The sequence below is a fragment of the Coregonus lavaretus genome (genome assembly GCF_964263955.1).
Source record: "Coregonus lavaretus genome assembly, chromosome: 33".
Lineage (NCBI taxonomy): Eukaryota > Metazoa > Chordata > Actinopteri > Salmoniformes > Salmonidae > Coregonus > Coregonus lavaretus.
In genome coordinates, this window is record NC_140020.1 from 27,596,298 (window position 1) to 27,608,277 (window position 11,980).

Below are 11,980 nucleotides of genomic sequence, written 5' to 3' on the forward strand. Positions count from 1 at the left end.
CCTTCTTGGTAAAATAGCCCTTACACAGCCTGGCGATGTGTTGGGTCATTGTCCTGTTGAAAAACAATTGATAGTCCCACTAAGCCCAAACCAGATGGGATTGCGTATCGCTGCAGAATGCTGTGGTAGCCATGCTGGTTAAGTGTGCTTTGAATTCTAAATAAATCACAGACAGTGTCACCAGCAAAGCACCCCCACACCATAACACCTCCTCCTCCATGCTTTACGGTGGGAAATACACATGCAGAGATCATCTGTTGACCCACACCGTGTCTTACAAAGACAAGGCGGTTGGAACCAAAAATCTCAAATTTGGACTAATGTCCATTGCTCATGTTTCTTTGCCCAAGCAAGTCTCTTCTTCTTATTGGTGCCTGTAGTAGTGGTTTCTTTTCAGCAATTCGACCATGAAGGCCTGATTCACACAGTCTCCTCTGAACAGTTGATGTTGAGATGTGTCTGTGACTTGAACTCTGTGAAGCATTTATTTGGGCTGCAATTTCTGAGGCTGGTAACTCTAATGAACTTATCCTCTGCAGCAGAAGTAACTCTGGGTCTTCCATTCCTGTGGCGGTACTCATGAGAGCCAGTTTCATCATAGCGCTTCATGGTTTTTGCGACTGCACTTGAAGAAACTTTCGAAGTTATTGAAATGTTCCGTATTGACTGACCTTCATGTCTTAAATTAATGATGGACTGTTGTTTCTCTTTGCTTATTTGAGCTGTTCTTGCCATAATATGGACTTGGTCTTTTACCTAATAGGGCTATCTTCTGTATACCCCCCCTACCTTGTCACAACACAAATGATTGGCTCAAACATTAAAAAGGAAATAAATTCTACAAATTAACTTTTAACAAGGCACACCTGTTAATTGAAATGCATTCCAGGTGACTACCTCATGAAGCTGGTAGAGAGAATGCCAAGAGTGTGCAAAGCTGTCATCAAGGCAAAGGTTGGCTATTTGAAGAATCTCAAATATAAAATATATTTTGATTTTTTTAACACTTCTTTGGTTACTACATGATTCCATATGTGTTATTTCATAGTTTTGATGTCTTCACTATTATTCTACAATGTAGAAAATATTAAAAATAAAGAAAAACCATTGAATCAGTAGGTGTTCTAAAACTTTTGACCGGTAGTGTATGCATGCATACGTCAGTGTTGTGCATTAAAATAAACCTTATATCTCACATTCTCACTGTTGATGACTTAGCAACAGCACAGGGCTTGAAAAGTGCTGTACCTGAAGCTGCACTAACTGGCTGCTCCAGAAATAGCAGTCCCAATTGATGTCGAAACAGGCCTTCTGCTTGTATTGACCCCCACAGTAAGCGGAAGGAGAATAACAATAGGAAACTTAGGTGTCTATGTTCACACCATTCATTAATACAGAGAGACAGACATTTCAATGGGTTTTGAATAACAAACCTTCTACCCTCTCTCATTACTCACCCCTAACGTAGTCAAGAAGTTTTCACATTTTCACAATACCTAATTTTAATTACCCACCAAATGTCAACCTGCATTAGTTACTGTAGGGGTAGTCTCAGAAGACTGTGCTCAAATGATGCTTCACTTGCCATTTATTCACACAGTGCAGACATTTCTTTAATGAAAAAAGCAAATTGTTTTTGAGAGGAGGGGCTTAATGACCCTTCTCTCTTGCCGTAGCGTGATTGTTTTTTTGTGTCTGATGACTATGATGCCTTAAAGCCGGTGTTTTGCTCTCTTTCTGAGGGGCCGTGGACTCTCTCTCTGCGTTCCCCCGGAGATAATGGGATGATGGATGAAGTCCCACATTTACTGTGACAGGACTTAGATTGCCCTGAGCCTCTCAAATGTGTCCCACTGACTGAGTAGAGAGCAGCCCTAGTATCCCTACCGGAGAGAGCGAGAGAGAGAGCACTACCCCTAGCATGACCCCATATCACAACTGTAATGTCCGTGTGGGGGCGGAGGGTGTGGGGGGGGGGGGGGGGGGTTGAGGAGGTGGGGTCGTCTGTGTGTGTGTTCGGGGGTGGGTGTGTGTGCGTGTAAGTGCATGTGTTTGTGTCATCTGGACAGCACAAGTGGTCCCCTCAGTAACACAAATGTCAATGTTGAACCTGTTCAGGCATACAGCACACCATGTTGCAATTGTGTGCTGAGTCATTGCCAACCTTTATGTGTAATTATGCTTTGAATGATTACAGAAACAGATAAGTGGGAGTGACAAAGGCTCTTTAATAATGTAGAACTCCACATGGATGTAACTTTGATTTTGCTCCATGAAATGGAGCTCATGGCTGGCAAAGGGCATGAAATACATCTGTTATTTAAAGCGTTAAGGAGGACATCTAGTGGTTGGACAGTGTACAGAAGGGTGTTGGAAGGTACAATATCTGGGGATGTAACACAAGCATTTAAAAATCACCATTATAGTCTATAACAGTTATGACTATACCAGATATATAAGTGTCATGAAATTTAAACAGACATACGTTGTCATGGTCACTGAGGTGTTGATAATTATATAAAATGATCTCCCTCCTCCACCTTTCACTTTTCCGGTCAACCCCTTCCCTCCCTTCCCTGCCACCTTTCACCCGCCAGGATCCTAGCGCCATGCCCCGCCCCACCTCTCAGGACCTGGCTGGATTCTGGGACCTGCTGCAGCTCTCCATCGACGACGTCACTGGCAAGTTTGACGAGCTGCAGCAAATCAAGAGCAACGAGTGGAGGCCTGTGGAGAGCCCTGAGAAGAAGACACCATTACAGGTATATCAATGGAGTTGTTACTCTTGCTTAGCTGTATAGCTTTTCACAGCTAGCAAACTAGACTGTGGAGGTGTATTGTCTAATGGTATTGGCCAATGTGTACTTATTTGTATTGTTTTATCCTGCCCTTATTCAGAAAATTACATGGCTCAAATCTCTCTCCCTCTCTCTCATTCTCTCTCTCTCATTCTCTCTCTCTCATTCTCTCTCTCTCTCATTCTCTCTCTGTGAAGGAGAGGAAGTGGCCTCCCCCGTTGCCAAAGAGGCCTCCGAAGGGGCGTGGCAGCGTGATGCGGGAGCGTTCTCTGGACCTGCAGGACCGCCAGCGTCAGGAGGCCCGGCGCCGCCTCATGGCAGCTAAGCGGGCAGCTTCCTTCAGACAGAACTCAGCCACAGAGAGGGCAGACAGCATCGAGATCTACATCCCCGAGGCCCAGACCCGCCTTTGAGGTCCAAGGATTTACCCCTCTAGCCTGACCCCAGCTCTGCCCATTTCCTGCCCCCATACCCCAGCCCCAGCCAGTGGGTGTCACCCAGACTCCTTCCTCCCTCCTCCTTCTCATCTGTGTCAACATCTCTCACTTTCATTTCTCACTGTTTCTCTCCATCTATTGCCATTCTTCTGATGTCCTCTCCCCTTTAAGACGGAGGTAATATTCACCACCCCTCCACCCCATTATAATGAGCTGCTACTACACCCTCCCCTTTAACCGAACTGATTCACCATCACAATTATATTTGGGTAATTACAAGCAAAATGATTATTTTCTATACTGTAACAAATTCTCTTGTTGGAAATGTATTCATCCCCCCAAGAGCTTTCGCATTGCCATCATGTATTATGAGCCTCTGGGTAAAGTAAGGGTAATATCAGTATTTTCCCACCATGTTCAAAAGGAATCACAAAGTGCAACTTTTCTATGGAGAATCTCACCAGCATCAGTGGTCTTGGGCTAAAGCACCCTGTGCGGAGACTACTACTCCCCAGTGGTAGCACAGAGGTGGTGATGACTCACTGTCAAGATAGAAGTCTGGAAATCTCTCCCCCATGTTTGTGGGTTGTCAGTCAAAGTGGGGGGGAATATGTAATGTGATTGATCAACACCTGCTATTGAAATACCTCAGTCTTGCAGTGGGCACTCTAGCGTAAAAACCATAGACATAGAATTCAAATCTATTTCTATGGTAGAGACCGAGGAGTAGTCATCACATCTGATATGGTCGCACAGCATCCTGGGTATAGTAGTTCCGTTGTTATTCTTGGGACGTACTCACACCACTTTTTACCAGGCTAGCTGCTGCAGCCACTGCCTAACATTGCTGAGACATGGGATCTGAAAAAGACATGCAGTAGTACCCCAGCTAGCACAGAAGTTTTTGGTTTCCCATTGGTTCTGGGAACAAAGCCATAAGTTTCCTGATCGGTAAAACTGAACGTTTTTAAAATGTTCTGAGAATGTAAAATTTTAGGTTGCACGGAGGTTCTTAGAACCTTTTACTATGGTTCCCTGAAATTTTCCTGGAGGTATTATTAACGTTCTGAAAACGGAAATTATAGGTTATTTGAAGGTGATTAAATAACATTCTGAGAACATTCTCTAAATGTTTTGAATGTTTTGAACGACATGTATAGGTTATTTGGAGGTTTTTGAATAACTTAAAACTTTCACTGAACGTTTCAATAAGACTGCTAGCTTAGGTTAACTGGTTTGAACGGATAAGAGCGTCTGCTAAATGACGTAAATGTAAATGTAATAGGATACATGGAAATTAATAATGCAAACACATTTCTTTTTTATTGTGGCACGGCGTCAGTGAGATTCAAACCTATGATCTTCTGTTCTCTGTCCGTGGAATTAGTTCACTGCGACACCAGGAAAACATAGCATGCCATGTTTTTCAAACTCATAAAAGCTGTTAATTTTAGTCTATTCCAACAGACCCAATTTCAAAGGAAACAAGCACTCATTAATATCAGGTGCGGCCAATTAGTGGGCCCGGCCAATACACCTGAACACACTTAAGTAAATAGAGGATAGAGAGAGTTTTGTTGACACTGAGAACGGAATGTATATGTTTTTAAATAACATTATTAGAACGTTCTTTGAATGCTACTCATTTTTTCTTGTGGTTCTTATGGAACATTTTCTTAATGTTCTGAAAACATTACTTTAAATAGAACCATGAGGAAACCTACAGAAAACGTTATACTAATGTACTGAAATTCCCACAGAATAACGTTTCTTAACGTTCATAATGTTTCTTAACATACTTAGAACTATTTGAGAACATTCCCAATGTCAAACCAGTTGGAGAACATTCCAAGAACATAAAAAATAAAAATAATGTAACCATGTTTAAACTTTTAGGAAACGTTCTGTTAAAGTAATGAAATACCAAGAAAATTAAGTATTTTTGTCAAGTTCCTTAAATGTGCTGAGAAAGTCCCAAAGCCAAGCAACTATCCTGTACCTTTCCCAGAAAGTTGTGGGAAGGTTGTATGCAAAATAACCATGGGACAACCACGCTCTCACCAAGCTCTAAGAAACGTATGGTTCTCAGAACGTTGTGTGCTAGCTGGGACAGTACCTTAGGGCTGCATTTATGCATTTTCAGTTAAGATAAAGGCATTGTTGTAAGGTTGAAACATGGTTATGATATAGGTTGTACAGTGCATTTATTCGTCTGATCCATGTTTCCATTGCAACACTAGTTTAAATCACTTAAAGGGAAAAAAAATGTTTCAAATTTCGTGAAAGAAAAAAGTTGACTATATGATATAATGCATTTTTGCACCTTATATATATATACTATTCGTGTTTGTATTTCCAAGGGAAATGTAGTAAATGACACTCACATGATATTGTTGCAGTTGAATTGCAAGGACAAAAATTGAACATTTGCTACTGAATATGTCTATGATGCTTTTCTATACACCACATCAATCTGCACCTTGAGTTTTGTGTTTATCCCCTGATGTCAAGTACTATTGTAATGATAACAATGATGATAAATCATGTAATCAATCACATATATACCCAATGACCAACATCACAAACTACATTGAACTTGATTTGTCTGACAGTGGACGATGTGATGAAAGAGTGACTGTCTATGGGGTGGAGAGAGCAGTGCCCCAACAGACAGATAAGTTATACCTATTAGGGACCACATCACACACATTCTATCGCATCCGGCACACAACAATCAAGTATTTTTCTCCACACTGCAGATGTAGTGTGGGACAAACAGGTGCAAATGTCACTTTAACACTATCCAGTTACTAGTAAATGGTGCTGCTTTTTACCTGAAACGGTTGTCCTTTACCCAGTCCTATGTGCACACACACACACTCAAGGACTTTTTAATAACAGAGATTTACAAAAATGGTGCCCATATTTATCTTTAATTAAAGATGGTGGCTATTGACTTGCGGGGGAAAAAAACATTGCGGAGAAAAAAAACATATTTGCAAAGTGTCTATTTGCAGTGTTCATTTTTGCTTAAAAGTTATTTATTGAAGAGGCAGAGAAAATACGTATGATGAGGTATTTCTAGTCCCTATCTTGCCATCAGCTAAGAGGGTTGCTATAATTGTAGCCATAGTCAAAGGTCTATGGAATTCTAGTGAGAGAGAGAGAGCAAGCCATTTTCATTTTTATGACGTTACTCCATTGCTTTGGCGGTGCTCTACAACACCACACTTCAGAATTGGCCCTCCTCCAGTCAAGGAGATAATTGTTTCAATATACTGTATATTTCCTTCAAAAAATGAAACTGTCCTTTTACTAGATTACATGATATACTGGCATTTGTGTTGTACTGTGTGTCATATGTATAGCATATCCATACCCATATGAACAGCAGATTGGATTTTAAGTATCATTAATTTATTCCCATATAATTGTGATGTTAGGGTTGTAAGCTTCTAGCACCAGTGGTCGACTAGGAATGTTCAATAGAATGTGATGCAAAAACAGGATGAGCTGTTATATGTCCACATTGCATGGATTAAGACAACACTTTTTATTGAGGCCTTTGCAATGTAGCCACAGTTCATTTGGTCAGATACGTTGCCAGATATTTTGCTAAAAAGGGTGGAAAGTAGTTTAATAACCTCATTCCTCTATAGCTTCTGGTAAACCGCTCAATGGCTCCAATTTCATTTCCTGACGTCAGTCTCTCTCTGCTGTGAAACTCGATGAAACCGTTACATACCAGACGGCCTTAAACACATCGAAAGCAAAAACCTTTATGAATGTAGAGCCCCTAACAATGCAAAAAAAAGGTCAAAGGAGGTGTGTAGGTGCTGTGTAAAAGCAAACAGTACAGTATTGTGATTCTATGTGGACACAAAGTCCATGTCTGGTCTTAGTGAGGTAAACAGCAGAAAGTGATAGACATTGATAGCTTGATGAAGAGATACAAAAAAATTAGAGTATGATCATTGGGCATTAGAAATTATGTCACTTCATCTCTTTCACACCCGTGGTGGTCTCATCTGAAAGATTCAAAACCACAGGGTCACCAACTGCTGCTATAGTGAAATACTAGTAACTATTCACTACAGTTACCAATTTGCAGTGATATATAACATAACATTCAGATTATATTAAACATGATAGATTGGCCAAGGCAAATTGTTCATGGATCTTCATGCTCTTCTTTCTCCTTTATCATTTCCTAGTCTTTAGTTATTCATATTTTGTAATAATCTACAGTATATGTAGCCCTCTTAATTAGGTGCTTAAATTGTGACAGCAATTTTTTGTTTTCATAGAAAATGAATTGCCCTTTCTCAATCTCAAACATACTCTATTTATTGCTAAATGACGTAAATGTAAATGTCTATTTTCACGTTTGTCCCATACCGTATGCTTTTCCATGATCTAAGGAGGGGTTTGCAAGTTTGGCAACTACGTATGGTGGGAAAAATCCTTAGGTGCCTTAAAATCAGACTTACACAAATCTATGAATGAATGTCTTAGGTTGAGGTCTTTGGTTGGAATACAATGCCATGCAGAGTGCTTGGACATCTCTGGTTGTGTTGATTGAGCTGCAATGTCACCAAAAAGGGCTGTTAGGGAGAAAGCTAGCTTGGTTTTTTCATCCAAATGCCTTGATATTAGTCGTTTGGATTAGCATTGGATAAGTTTGAATGTTATACTGTTGTATGACTGCAGCACAAGTTGATAAGTGAAGAGGATGAATTGATACATTTTGTGTGATTATTTAAACTATGCTTTTGGTAAGATCTGTCATTTTTGGCATCCATTTATTCTCACAGGTAGAGATCGTCCCCATTCATCAGGGGGGAAAAACATGTTACATTTGGTGTAGTTGGCAGGTTTGGTTATTCATATTTATTGGTACATGCCCCAAGTTTACATTATGTCACCGGTATGAAAGTGTCTTCATGATAGGTACACACTGTGTATCATTTATCATCATGAAAAATCTTGTATGTTGATGGTCTTTGATTTATTTTGAACAACAGAAAAAGCAGCATAGACATTTTTATCAGAATCAAATTGAATTAGTTTCACAGGAGCAAACATACAGTGGGGAGAACAAGTATTTGATACACTGCCGATTTTGCAGGTTTTCCTACTTACAAAGCATGTAGAGGTCTGTAATTTTTAACATAGGTACACTTCAACTGTGAGAGACAGAATCTAAAACAAAAATCCAGAAAATCACATTGTATGATTTTTAAGTAATTAATTTGCATTTTATTGCATGACATAAGTATTTGATCACCTAACAAAAAGTAAGAATTCCGGCTCTCACAGACCTGTTAGTTTTTCTTGAAGAAGCCCTCCTGTTCTCCACTCATTACCTGTATTAACTGCACCTGTTTGAACTCGTTACCTGTATAAAAGACACCTGTCCACACACTCAATCAAACAGACTCCAACCTCTCCACAATGGCCAAGACCAGAGAGCTGTGTAAGGACATCAGGGATAAAATTGTAGACCTGCACAAGGCTGGGATGGGCTACAGGACAATAGGCAAGCAGCTTGGTGAGAAGGCAACAACTGTTGACGCAATTATTAGAAAATGGAAGAAGTTCAAGATGACGGTCAATCACCCTCGGTCTGGGGCTCCATGCAAGATCTCACCTCGTGGGGCATCAATGATCATGAGGAAGGTGAGGGATCAGCCCAGAACTACACGGCAGGACCTGGTCAATGACCTGAAGAGAGCTGGGACCACAGTCTCAAAGAAAACAATTAGTAACACACTACGCCGTCATGGATTAAAATCCTGCAGCGCACGCAAGGTCCCCCTGCTCAAGCCAGCGCATGTCCAGGCCCGTCTGAAGTTTGCCAATGACCATCTGGATGATCCAGAGGAGGAATGGGAGAAGGTCATGTGGTCTGATGAGACAAAAATAGAGCTTTTTGGTCTAAACTCCACTCGCCGTGTTTGGAGGAAGAAGAAGGATGAGTACAACCCCAAGAACACCATCCCAACCATGAAGCATGGAGGTGGAAACATCATTCTTTGGGGATGCTTTTCTGCAAAGGGGACAGGACGACTGCACCGTATTGAGTGGAGGATGGATGGGGCCATGTATCACGAGATCTTGGCCAACAACCTCCTTCCCTCAGTAAGAGCATTGAAGATGGGTCGTGGCCGGGTCTTCCAGCATGACAACGACCCGAAACACACAGCCAGGGAAACTAAGGAGTGGCTCCGTTAGAAGCATCTCAAGGTCCTGGAGTGGCCTAGCCAGTCTCCAGACCTGAACCCAATAGAAAATATTTGGAGGGAGCTGAAAGTCCGTATTGCCCAGCGACAGCCCCGAAACCTGAAGGATCTGGAGAAGGTCTGTATGGAGGAGTGGGCCAAAATCCCTGCTGCAGTGTGTGCAAACCTGGTCAAGACCTACAGGAAACGTATGATCTCTGTAATTGCAAACAAAGGTTTCTGTTCCAAATATTAAGTTCTGCTTTTCTGATATATCAAATACTTATGTCATGCAATAAAATGCAAATTAATTACTTAAAAATCATACAATGTGATTTTCTGGATTTTTGTTTTAGATACTGTCTCTCACAGTTGAAGTGTACCTATGATAAAAAATTACAGACCTCTACATGCTTTGTAAGTAGGAAAACCTGCAAAATCGGCAGTGTGTCAAATACTTGTTCTCCCCACTGTAGGTATGTGTGTGTGTTTGCATTTCTGTGTGCCCTGCGTGTGTATGTGTGAGTGTGTGTGGCTCGGAGGAGGTTGGCAAAGAAAAACAACATCCCAGAGAGTATTTTCCTTGCTATGATATCGTAACCTCGTTCCAGTTCTCAATGCTTTATGGCTTATTATCATCACCACAAACTAGAGACTGACTAAACTTGACCTGCTAAAAAGTGCAATAGTGTTTCATACAACAGGCAGGCACACATACAGCTATTTACCTCATGGTTGAGAGTCAGTTACAGTGACAACACACAGCCACCAGAGCACTTTGTCATGCCTGTGTCCTATGCAGTAGTCCTGCCAGCCTGCACCACATCCCCATGTCTACAGGCATGCCCTCTAAAGCATGATGGTCCCAGTGGAAATTACACTTTATTTACTGATCTTTATGGAAGTGGACGTTGTGTTAAGAAGGTAGAAGATTTGAATTGTTGGACACAGTTCAAATCTCAGTGCGTTTTCAGTTGTCTTGATCTATCTTCTGAAACGTTGGTGTTTACACACTTACTGGCCATCTTGACTGGTCATTCTGAAAGCAGTTTGATGTTCTATTAAACACATAATACATCACCCTCATCTAATATGCAGTATGTCCATGATGAATTGCTTTCCTGATTACGTTATATTGATTGGAAATATCATCCTTTTAATGCTGTTCAAAACTTAAACGCTAAACACACATATACACAGACATTTAGAATAACAAATTGCATCATATCAAAGTTCTTTGGTTATGATATTTTGCTCTGCAGCCCTTTAAGTAGTGAGCTGTTTTAGGGGCTAAAACGTACAATGTTCCAAGAGTGACATTTTTGCTACATCATCTTGGGCTAATGTGTTTGGTGAGCATGTTGTGCTAAAAACCTCAAAGAATTTAGTAAAGGTGCTGAAATTAATTTAACTTATTTTCGTGTTTTCTTTTTCCAGATTTACAGAGATTGGTTTATTCTGACAATCAGCGCACAAACACATGCACGCGCGCACACACACACAACAGCAGTAACACAAGATGTCCTCAAGATGGCATCCTAAATTCTTTATTTTGAACAATTTATCTTATGGTATTTTGACACCACCACGATTTTCTACGGCCCTGTAAACTTTGCTTGAGTTTTTCTTTCAATCTTATATTTCTTCCTTTTTTTCCAGTGCAGTTGCACTCTAAGAACGTCTCTCTCTCTCTTCTCATAAAACATTTGATTCAATTAGGAGCACAGTGTTCATTCTTATCATTATCAGTGATTTGGGGTAGTGACCTTCCACAAAATACTATGGTCTCTTTCTTAATTTCCTTGAGGCAATGCTATTGGCTTATGTTTTATTTTAAAAGGTTTGAGCGAATCAGGGCTGCTTTACATTCAAAACCACATGGACTGAAAGTGCCCACTGCCCGTTTAGCAATAATCTTCATTCAATGCATTGTAGCCTTTACATCACAACATTTACAGTATGGCCTTCTAATTTGACCTGTCACCCGATCTCTTACACTTTATTCCTTAGTCAATGCCAATATTGTGGAATGGAGGATTCTACCCACAAGGTCTCCCATTCCCCTGCTATTACCTAGGCCTACATGTAACTCAACTATATGGACATTCGGGGCAGATGTGCATTCATTGTTCACATTGACAGTCATTGCGTTGTTAGCCTTTAAAAGCCAATACAACTTTCCCAGGGAAAAGAAAGGGCACCCTTGACCTGTGCAATTTTTTCTTTTTGCTAAATGTTTTGCGAGGGGAGACAGCTTTCACTCTATGTTTACCTATGGTGGAGAAATGATTAATGTTTTGTGGGTATATTTAATAAATGGCCTCTCATGGGTTTTGGAATGTAACATGGAAGAAAAAAATCTGATTGCATAAAGGTAGATGTTTAGCTTAAACTATTTTGAATTGTTAGATATCATATCAATAATAAGGATGAATATAATGCCAAATATTCATTATTTGTACAGAAATATACATATATAAATATAGAAATTTATGCCTAATTTAAACTATTTTCCGCTCGAGTC

The 11,980-nt window shown here is 40.5% G+C and overlaps 1 protein-coding gene across 1 annotated transcript in view; it reads left to right on the plus strand.

Moving 5' to 3' along the window:
- Nucleotides 1–3,211, plus strand: part of LOC311108267 (disks large-associated protein 2-like) — a gene marked incomplete at its 3' end in the record, with an annotated part of 92,927 nt that extends 89,716 nt beyond the window's left edge. The window contains exons 11-12 of the mRNA XM_084150890.1: nt 2,598–2,750; nt 2,996–3,211. Coding sequence (XP_084007016.1) covers nt 2,598–2,750; nt 2,996–3,211 — 369 coding nt within the window. The remainder of the gene's footprint in view (nt 1–2,597; nt 2,751–2,995) is intronic.
- Nucleotides 3,212–11,980: the final 8,769 nt, after the last annotated feature.